The 11,553-nt window shown below is 37.4% G+C and overlaps 1 protein-coding gene across 5 annotated transcripts in view; it reads right to left on the bottom strand.

Moving 5' to 3' along the window:
• Positions 1 to 4,145: 4,145 nt before the first annotated feature.
• The window catches only part of NR3C1 (nuclear receptor subfamily 3 group C member 1), a 115,555-nt gene continuing 108,147 nt past the window's right edge, over positions 4,146 to 11,553 (bottom strand). For 4 of the 5 annotated variants that reach the window (XM_023515636.1, XM_023515632.1, XM_023515645.1 and 1 more), the window contains exons 8-9: positions 8,789 to 8,946; positions 8,050 to 8,280 (exon numbers count right to left, since the gene is read on the bottom strand). In XM_023515636.1, the coding sequence (XP_023371404.1) occupies positions 8,128 to 8,280; positions 8,789 to 8,946 (311 nt within the window). In that variant the 3' untranslated portion in view covers positions 8,050 to 8,127. Of the gene's footprint in view, positions 8,281 to 8,788; positions 8,947 to 11,553 lie in introns of all 5 variants that reach the window. The other variant, XM_023515626.1, reaches the window with a different exon arrangement.

Raw genomic sequence — 11,553 nt, 5'->3', positions numbered from 1 at the left:
TCCCCCTTATTCACCACACTTTGTATAAACTACCACTTCTTCCAGGCTTTGGCCTACTTCTTGAACGGAAAAATAGTCAATTCTCAACAAGCCATGGAAAACATCTTTTGTGATTTCCTCACCATTCGCTCTCCAGGCTTCTTTGCTGCTGCCATACACAAACTACTATTAAGATGGCAAGACAGTGTCAATTGAGGTGCATCCTTTGATTGATTGTACCACTTCTTGCTTGAGATAATCTTCTGATCAAAAATCAGATATTTCATTTTTAATACCCTAATATAAGCAAGTATCCTAGCATACTTGGTAGAGTGCTGTCATGTCACAGCTCACAGGAACCTCAAATTCTTGGGCTTAAGTGATTCTCTTGCCTCAGCCTCCCAAGTAGCTGGGACTACAGGTGCTCGCCACAATGCCTGGCTATTTTTGTTGTTGTTTTTGTCATTGTTTAGTAAGCCTGGGCTGAATTTGAACCCACCAGCTCTGGTGTATGTGGCTGGCGCTGTAACCACTGAACTACAGGCACCGAGCCAATTAAATGATTATTAAACTCCAGGCAAGATTAAATCTCACTAATCAGTGTATATTCTCTTAACAGGCTATCTTGCAATGATATTCAGTAAAGTTACTAGAACAAATGAATGTTTAGCAACAGCAGTAATTTTATTATTGTCGTTTCAGTTTGTAATTGGGATGCTTTGGTTTTGCTTTTTATATTTGTGCTAAGAGATGTAAGCAGTAAGATATTCATTCATTCATTCTGATTTGCTCAATTCTTGGTATTTTTATGACAATCTTTAATCTTTCTTTAAAATCAATTTTTAAATCACTTTCAGTTATCCCCCTTTTAAGCTTCTAAGCCATTTTGGAGGAAGAGAAGTGAAGAGAAACTATCACCACTTGCAGGCACTGATCTGTGTACATCAGGATTATTTTTGATAAATTGGATCCTGAAGTTGATATGGAACAGAAATCATCAGCCCCAATTTATAATTTAAGGTTTCTATAGTTATGAAACGTAAATATAAGTTTAAACCTGATCTATACTAATAAAATGCTACTCAAATAGTCCTGATTTTGCATTATGAATATCATATAAGAATTTGAAAAAAGGATCTGCTGCTTAAAAGCATTGTACAATGACTGCATTAGTAAAATTAGTATTACTTAAGTGGATAAGAGTGTTTTATTACTGTTTTAAAATAACATCAGTAATTCCCAATCATTATGAAAAAATTAGGAAATTGCAAGGGATTAGAACCTCTAGAGATTCTACTAGTGAGAGATAAACACTATTAATATGTTAACATTGCGGGACAGCTCCTTCCAGACCCTTTAGATTAGAATTTTAGCCAATGATGAGAAAGCTGTTCTCCCTGGTCACTGATTGGTCGAGGGGTGGGTATGTCCAAGCCAGTTTAGGCCAATGCAAGGTGAGCACACGTTCTGGGGGCTCTAGGGAGAAAGCCCCGCCTCCTCACTGCTGTTGCCGGCAGAGTGGAAGGCTGAAGTTTGGGTACTCACCTCCTGCCTCTCCAGTTATGTGGGGCACCACTTTTCTTCCTTCCTTCCTCCCTTCCCTTTCTTCTTTCCGTCTTTTTCTCCTTTATTTTTCTCATTGCTTAAGCTGGTTTGAGTTGCATTTCTAACATCTGCACCCCAGGTTCTGGGATTTTTTCTTTCTTTCTTTCTTTTTTTTATTAAATGATAGCTGTATACATTAATGCAAACATGGGGTACAGTGTAGTGTTTTCATATACAATTTGAAATACTTTCATCAAGCTGGTTAACATAGACTTCATGTCATTTGCTTAGTCATTGTGTCAAAACATTTATATTCTAGTTCTAGAAAAGTTCACTTGTACCCTTGTTAGACAGACCATATGCCCTAGGTGCCAGAGGGCGTCTGTCTCCATTCACCTGGCGGGGTAGTTGGCTCAGCAGCATGGGCCTCCTCTTGGCAGCCATGCATATTGCCCATTTCCTGTGCTTGATTATAGGCTCCGGGTGGACCAGCATACCTCTTAATTAATTTGGGGATCCCTAGGGCCAACCTAGCAGGCTGCTGATTTTCCTGTGAGCATTATGAGATACACTCCTTGTATATCTGACAAACTCAAGGGTATGCTGTAATCTGTAGGCACCGGATTACAGACCCTACCCATCAGCCTACCCAGGGTACAGGACATGTTTTTAACAGAAGGAATTATAGTCGTCTGCCTTTATCTGTGGTTTCATTTTCCTCAGTTTCAGTTACTTGTAGTATAACACAGTAAGTTTGAGAGAGACCATATTCACATAATCTTTTATAGTAAATTGTTATAATTTTTCTATTTTTAGTTATTGTTAATCTCCGTGCCTAATTTATAAATTAAATTTTATCCTGTGTATGTAAGTACAGGCAAAAACAGGGCTCAGTACTGTGCAGTTTTAGGCATGCACTGGGGGTTTTGGAACATATTTCCTGCGGACAAGGGGGGACCACTCTATCACTATTAAATGTCTCAATCAAAACTGATATGGCTTTAGATTAGATTAAATTAGGGTTACATTACATGAGATCATACCAAAAGGCAGGCTACCTAATGCTCAATACGGGTCCACTTGTTCTACTTAGGAGCTTCATATTAATAATTTCTCAGTAGTAGTTAAGAACGTGGACTCTGGAGTCAGATGCTTAGCGTTTTTCTTTTTAAAGTCCTGTTTAGCCATGTCCACGCTTTGTGACCACAGACAAATTACCCAATGCTTGAAGCCACAGTTTCCTCATATAAATCCAATGAGGATAATGGCACCCCTTTACAGCAGGACTTCACAGGGTTGCTAAGATTACATGAGATTACCTATTGAAACATGCTGCCTTACAAACAGTAAAGCAGAAAAATGTAACTAGCTGGTTACAACCATAACTGGTTTAACGTAAAGCAGAAAAACATAACTAGCTCCCTGAGAGGCTCACAGGCCACAGACGAGCTCTTTGACACCTCATAGATAAATGGCCTCATAGAGGCTTTCCATTCAAACTTCAACAAAATGTGTGTTAGCAGCTATGAATCAGTTGCTTAAATCGAGTCTCTTTCCTTTTCTGGAAAATGGAATAAATATCTTCCTCATCACTTGTTTTCATTTCATTCACTCTTTGGCTGAAGAGTAACTGGTATAAAATTGTGCATGAAGGCGTTACAGGAAAATGTCAGGTTAGTACTTGAGGTGAATGGTACAGCAATAATAGGTGTACATACTGATGTAGACTGGTCTGGTGTCTCTGCATTCCACCTCAAGACACTGGGAAAGGAGGTTTCTTACACACGTTTCCCATCACATACTCAAGTAACTGAGGGTACCAATGGTATTTTTCTTATTCATATTGTACGTGGTGTCTTCAGTATTTATTACACTAGGCACGGAGCAAATACTTGCACGTATGATAGAGAAGCCAAGTTTGGTACAACGCTTTTTTTCTTAGTGATGGGGGTCCCTGTGAGAAACAAGTATTCATAGGGAAGCTGGTTTGTTAGGTTGTCCAAATCATGGATCTTATCTGAACACAGTCTGTTTTGCATATATTGAACAGATTGTAGAGAGTAGCTGGCTTATGGCTGCCCTCCCCCACTGCCTTTATCATCTGTTGTGCAGTACTGTCCTGATACTTCTTAAATGTTTATTCCTTTTTCTTGGAAAAAGAAGGGAATTTTTAAATAAGTGAAGAATTTTGACCAGCTAATTCCTGATAAAGACTGTTAGATTTAAAGCAGCCTCAGGAGTAAGTTGCTCATTCCCTCCGCACCCTTCGCAGTCATTGGCACACAACCATTTGAGGCATGGATGGGATTGGGTCTTTGGCCACAAGGTTAAGCTCATTTTGAAATTATACCATATTAGCATGCAAACATTGCCCCTCTGACTTTTTTTTTTTTTTTTTTTTGCAGTTTTTGGCCAGGGCTGAGTTTGAACCCAGTACCTCCAGCATACGGGGCCGGTGCCCTACTCCTGGAGCCACAGGTGCTGCCCTCCACTGACATTTCAATGTTCACTTTATTATCTTAGGGTTCCCGAAGAGGTAACTCTGTTTGCAGTACAAGAAGCAAGGGCGGGGGAAGTAGGATAATTGTACGGGTTCTACAAAACCATGTTGGAGTCACATAATGAAAAAGCAGAGTTTTTTTATTATGATGTTTCTCCATATTTGGCATTGCTGTAAATGGCTAACTAACATTTACTGCCAATTCAGTACAAATGTGTGGTTTGGTAATACCAGAACAGCAAATTTAAATGAAAAATAAAAGTTAAACATTTCCACACAAGTCTGACATTTCACTGCGTAGGTAAAAAGACATTTTTTTTTTTTTACTATAGATTATTATTCAGCATGAATAAAAAACTACAACTTTTATTTTTAAACAGGAGTCACTGGTTTTAATTTTTACACATTTTAAAATTACTGTGATAAAAAATAATGAAAAAGCTTCTTAATAATGCCATACACAGTATAATATAGATTTGTCCCCATTATATAGCATTTGTTTAATATACAAAATAGAATATTGACACACTTGACTCTATATGTAGTTAAGCAAGTTATTTGAGGAGGGTATTTTCATACAGCCTTTCATTAGAAAATAAAATCCTTCTTTCAGACATTTTCTAGAGAGAAGCTAATCCTTTCCTGAAAACCTGGTCACTAATCGTTGGTGGATCGGGTTGACTGCAAATAGTCTGGAAAATGATGAAACTTCCATTTAAAATGGTTTAAAGAATCCTCCTTATGTTTTTATCTTCTCTTCCAATACTGAAACCAGGCACATAGAGAAATACATTCATCTACAGCTACAGTTGTTGGGGTGACCAACCATCAGATCTCACCTAAGGCCGCCGTGGTTCTTAGAGTTTTGAAACATCCAAGTCTGATAATGTCCATTCGATGGTGATGTAGTTTCAGAATATTTAAAAAGGGAACTAAAATGGTAAGACTTAAGTAAAATTGGAATTGCCTATCTCTCCACTCCAAATTCGGAAGGGAGACTGGCTTTCCTTACAGTGCATGCCCAGAGCTCATCTTATGCTAATTATCAAGCATTCCATATTCACTAATCATATTAGTTTTCTATTTGGAATGGCAATTTTTTTTTGTTTGTTTTTTTTCAAGAGAAGGCAGGTACTCTTTCAGGTTCTTGGGTATATATCCCCCAAAGTATTATGTTGTTAGCTCCTCAATTTGGCTTGTATAGTATCCCACAAGAATACTGAAAAGCACTGAAAAGGTCACTTTTCCCCACCATTGATTAAAAATACTTTTCAGGATTTGTTGAGTCACCTAGGCATGCACCAACTGTCACTGAAGTTGCTATAAACTTCAGCAGTTGGGTGTGGCAAGATACCACATACACAGAAAATAAAGATGCTCTCAGACAACACCGTATCCTTTTCCACTTAAATCCATAATTACACTCAAACATGATTACGATAACTTTCTTCTTCTCCACATACTCTAAAAGGGCACAGCTTCTTCTTCCATTTAACAAAAAGCCTCCTACGGTTGTGTGATGAAGGTTAGCTGACTTCCTATGGACAATGAAGTGCACACATCTTTTTCCACTGAGCTCTGGTTTTTGAATACCAACGTTTTTGGGACTAAAATAAGACTGTGTGATGTGCTTTCTGGTTTTAATCGTATACATATAACATTCTATAAATACACAATAATCTACTTTTTAGAAGCCCTTTTGGAAACTTAACACTGTCATTGATAATATTCAAGCAGTATTTCTTAGGCACCATATAAATATCACGTCCAGCTGGGTTACAAACCATCTCCAAATGTTACATTCCCTTTTAGAGAGCATTCAAAAAAGCAAATGATTATGTATTTTATTAAATAATTTCTCCGAAATACTGAAAATAACAAAGAACATTCAAAAAGCATTCAAAGAAAACATAAAACATGTCCTCATTTGGGGGGCAAATGAACTCTTACCATAGGGTAGAAAGGAATTAGTGTATTATCAGCAACCTATGAGCTTCTGCACTATTTACATATTGCTGGTACCTCTGTGTGTTATTGCCAAACTCCCAAAGCCTCTGTTTTCATTTGTCTGTATAGGCCATGTGTGAAAATCATCCCGCTGTTAGACGGTGCCTATAAATATGCAAGACGACTTTTTCTGTCCCATTTCCACACTTTAGAAAACTAAACCTGTGTCAACAGACTCACTGTTGGAAAGAGAAGGTGGTCAGGATGGGAGGCAAAGGATTACATCCTCTGTGATCTGATTGGGTCAGAGCCTCAGCAACTTTCACTGCACACAGGGCCCGTTTTCATCTCGCTCTTCCTCTAGAGAAAATCTGTTTGGTTTCTGAAACCGTTGCTGCCTGTATGAATGCTTGCACAAACTATAAATCATATAGGTTATCCATCCACATTTCTTTGACCCCTACAAAAAATATATAACATGTCGCGATAAAACAATCTCATCTAAAAATCATTCTTATTTTACACTATACAAGCTATTTTACAATCATTTTAATAAATTGCATGTAAAGCTGCAGTAGCCCTTCCCTTCCCAGATTAGTGAATACCAATATGATATATATCTGAAACTATAACTAAATATAAAAATATATTAGAAGTTTCATATTTTTTAATATTAGATTTTCAGTTTTCTATTACACAAATAATTTGGCCACCTCAAATAGAAATCAGATTTCTTGTGGCTTAGTAAATCTATCGAGTTTACAGAAAGTTGGTAAGGTGCACACAGAAAGGGCTACTACAGCTTCTATTTTCCTTAAAATGATAATTCTTAACAGTGAAGAAAGTCACAAGACTTGTGTTAAACTCTATGGCACATGGAGGGACGTGTGGTTTTATAAACAGGGATGTCCGACACACAGCTCTAAATCACAAAAATCAGTAGCTGAGCTTTCCTGGACCACCAAGAAAGGCTGACCAATTGGCGACGGGTGGGAATGTGAAAATGGGTGTCTCGCCACTTTTGTCGTATTAGAGATTTAGTTTGGGGGTAAAGTTTAGTGAGAGTAACTACTTGCTCTGATTAAAAATCTCTCAGCTGTGTCACAGCTTGTTATCTGGAATCACAACTTTTAAGAAGTTATACAAACTACTACAAAAGGTCCCGAAAGACAATTATAGTTGACCAACTTTCTTGCCATCTAACCATTGCAGAAATAGGGCATTAGGTACAAACAGGGCCTCTTGGTAGTTCTTATGAATTTTTAAATTAGTCTTTTGCAACCATCATCCACAGGTTACCGGAGCGGGTCACTGGACTAGGTGCTCTATACCAGTTAGGACGGTTCATTTGCACAACCTATATAATTTTCCACTGAAGCAGATATATACAAAGTATGAGCTTTTTTATGACAAGAATACTGGAGATTTGAGTCAATTTTTGTGGTCTTCTGATAGCTAAGTGCCATCAGGTTAGAAGCACCAACCCATTTTCACACAGAAGATTAATGTTTAGAGTTTATTTAGGAAAGCTATGAACTAGCTGCCCATCTTAAACAGCTGTACAATAACTTGAATACAAAAATTATGTAAGAAAAAAATGAGCAAGCGTAGTTCACTGAATATAAAGGAAATTGTTAAAACCAGACAGTAATAGCTATAAAAGGCACAACTTCCCTTTTCTGATATACACTTGTAAACTTTTTTCAGGTTTCCATGCATAAATCAAAAAATGCTATCCTAACTATACAGGGGGAAATACACCAACAAAAAAGTCTAGAAAATTTTATCCAGCCAACTGTGAAAAGGATAAGCAGAAAGTTCATTACACGGACTTTGGGCACTGGTGGTTTAGGTGCCATCCTTCTCCCACGGTGGAGAGTATCTCCACGTTACTGTGTCTATTTTCTGGGGATAGACCAGCTCATGAATTTCACTGTCCACTTCCCCATCACTGAAAAGTGATGACTCAACTGCTTCTGTTGCCAGGTCTTGGCCCTCTATAAACCACATGTAGTGCGTATTTAAAACAAAACAGACAAAAACGAACAACGACAACAAAAATAAAACAACAAAACTTCTACAGGACAGATTGATAGTTTGTACAATAAAAGCTATAAATTTAACTTTCTTTAAGGCAACCTTTCTTATTAAGGCAGTCACTTTTGATGAAACAGAAGTTTCTTGATATTTCCATTTGAATATTTTGGTATCTGATTGGTAATGATCTCAGCTAACATCTCTGGGAATTCAATACTCATGGTCTTATCCAAAAATGTTTGGAAGCAATAGTTAAGGAGATTTTCAACCACCTGTAAGAGAAGATAAAGTAATGATTAGGCTTCGGAACTGATCGGTGGGAACACTCATGTTTGCTGGCCTCTGTTTTTTTTCTTCTAAATATCTGAACTAGAGTACCCCAAGCTCTACTGGAATTTCCCAGGTGGAAAAGGAGCTTAGTTAATAAGTACGAAGGACATTTTAAATTCCTTTAATTGTATGCAGAATTATGTAAATATTTCATGATGAACTGCAACTGCATAATATAAGATAGGCATATTATCCTAATTTAATGGATTAATCATATGCAAACAGGATTTTCTACCCTTTTTAAAAATAGTAGCTATGATATTCTGTAATGACATGGTTTTTCTACACGCACATCACTCGATGAAGGGACATTTCATGATTGACCTTAGGGAAATCTAACTATCACCCAAATCCACCAACTGGGGAGGAAAAAAACTAGTGGTATATAATCACCTACATGGACCCAAACATAATTCATGCCCCAGAAAATTCTTCATGTTTGACACTTACTTCATGCATGGAGTCTAAGAGTTTTGTTAGTTGATAAAACCGCTGCCAGTTCTGACTGGAGTTTCCTTCCCGCTTGACAATGGCTTTTCCTAGCTCTTTGATGTAGGTCATTCTAATTTCATCAAAAAGCTCTTGGCTCTTCAAACCTTCCTTAGGAACTAAAAGGTTAAGATGGAGTTCATTAAAGTTTTCTTGCTATAAAGTTTCTTTCTTTTTATATAGGCAAGAGATACCTGTGTTTTCCTGAAAATAAGACACTGTCTTATATTTATTTTTTCTCAAGAAGACACACTAGGGCTTATTTTCAGGGGATGTCTTATTTTTATTAAGTATAATACAGCAATCTACATTTATTCAAATACAGTTAAGTCATCTTCTTCTGGAACCTGATGGGGAGCCAACCTTGGTGGGGCTGGTGCTAGTGATGTGTGAACTCCTTTCCCCTAGCCGTTCGCACATGCACAATAGGATGCCTGCGACCACGGCTACCGCACATGCACCTGTGTAAGTGCGAATGGCTCAGAGAAAGGAGCTGTGGCAGATAAAAGGTATTCCACTCTTCCTTACCTCCCTGCACCAAAATGCATGGCATGGCTATGCAGAGTGTCTGCATAGCCCATCACTAGGTCTTATTATCGGGGTAGGGCTTATATTTAACAAATGCATAGAAATCCCGCTAGGGCTTATTTTTTGGGTAGGTCTTATTTTCAGGAAAACACAGTAGGCACTTAATAGCACGTGGCATGACTTACACTGTCTATATATTCTTAATACATTCTAAATTAGAAGCATTTTCAAAGGATTATGAAACGAGGGCCAAGAGAGAATCTGGGATAACAGAGACCTGGAGGACTTAACCTCACGTGAATCACTTGGTTTCGCATCTATAAAACAGAGCTGGCGGTGTTTCCTCCCTAGTTCACAAAGCCATTTTGAAGACCAAATGACACAGTACGATGATTGGTTAGTTACCTTTGGCTGTCATTTTGCTCTTGAGTTTAGCTCTAGTATTGAGATTGTACCAACAGTGTTTATTCCTCCAGTTAGTCCATCTTAGACTCTGATGTCACCAGCTAATTAGAACTTTAAAATCACATATACCTCATCCCATTTACTTTATTATTATATTAAGACACTTATACTCAACCAGTGTGATATAAATGCTCCTAATTCTATATGAAATCAGAATATTGTACCCCATAAATGCATTAATGTATACATGATTTATGTTTATAATTTAATAAAAAATTAAAGAAAAGAACTTTAAAATCAGCATGCAATGCATTTTTAATGCCTTAACATATGAGTTGATATGATTCCAATTTAAAAAGAAAGGTGATTTTTAATACAGTTTATTGCTATGCCTTATTAGGGAGTATCTGCTTCTCCTGACGCACTTAGAAAATACTGAAAATAGCTCAGGGATTCTGGATTGAAAAATTGATATATTCCAAAATCAATTTTTTGGAATACTGCTCTTCAAAACTTGGTACTAGTAAGAACAATGAACGGAGGGTTAATCACAGTTTTACTCGGTCTTGCAGAGACCATGATGTTTGTGGAGTGTTACATTTCTCAGTGTGCTGCTAGAAATACTGGTTCTGTTTAACAATAGTTCAGGGAGAAAAAGGGATTTGGTGGTCATGATTTAAGAAGAGCTAAATGAGACCCTGTGTGGTGCCTTAGGCCTGTAAGTCCTAGCACTCTGAGAGGCTGGATCCCTTGAGTTCAGGAGTTTGAGACCAGCCTGAGCAAGAGTGAGACCTTGTCTCTATTAAAAATGGAAAAACTAGCCCAGGCATTGTGGTGGGGGGGCACTTAAAGTCTCAGCTACTTGGGAGGCTGAGGCAAGAGGATCGATCGCTTGAGCTCAAGAGTTTGAGGTTGCTGTGAGCTGTGATGCCACAGCACTCTACTGAGGGCGATGTAGTGAGACTCTGTCTAAAAAAAAAAAAAAAGGAAAGGAAAGGAAATGCTAAATGTTTAATCCAAAGTCAAGCATACTTCTGACTATCAGAATTTCTCAGGGATATTATTACGCACTCTCTAAGAAGGAGAATACACTTCCAAACTTAAAGCCTGCTGACATTTTGGAAAATGCTGGTACAGAGGAAAAGCAGTGGATTTAGGAGAGCAAGAAGTCTTATTTTATTTCACACATGCCATGTGTACTTGAGTACACAACCTTTCTGGACCTGTTTTCCTGTTGTCTTTCTTACTGGTAGAAATTAGAATTAAACCAATGACTACGTACAAAAATGTTTTGATTCTATACTAAGATGTCAGTATTAAGGTAAAAACAAACATCACTTAATCAGGAATGATAAGGGCACCATGTTAACAATGGGTTAATTCTACATTACTACATTATAATCGAATTATGATAAGATTTTAAAATAGTGATTGCTTATTTATAATTTTTTTCCTGCTGGTTGGTACTAATTCTACAAATAATTATGATAAAGCCCTATTTAATAATATCTGTATTTAAAAGAATTTCATCCATCTCAAGTTTCTGAGTTAACAACCTTTTTCTCAATTTTTTAATATTAAAAATCACTAGGATTATATCCGTATCTGGCAATACAGAGTAAGAACACTCCAGAATTCTCCTCTTGCTTTAAAAACCAGAAAGTTGGCTAACTAGTATCATATAGGGGCAATAAGCAGTGGTGTGAAAAGGGAACCAAGTCAATCAAGCTGTACCTGGTCCATGAGCACCAAGTCTTAATTCTAGGCTTTTTTTTTTTTTTTTTTTTTTTTTT

The sequence above is a fragment of the Otolemur garnettii genome, unplaced genomic scaffold (genome assembly GCF_000181295.1).
Source record: "Otolemur garnettii isolate 467f Iridium unplaced genomic scaffold, OtoGar3 scaffold00003, whole genome shotgun sequence".
NCBI classification, from domain to species: Eukaryota; Metazoa; Chordata; class Mammalia; order Primates; family Galagidae; genus Otolemur; species Otolemur garnettii.
Note: the sequence above shows the minus strand (reverse complement) of the source record. Positions and strands in the feature narration are given on the sequence as shown.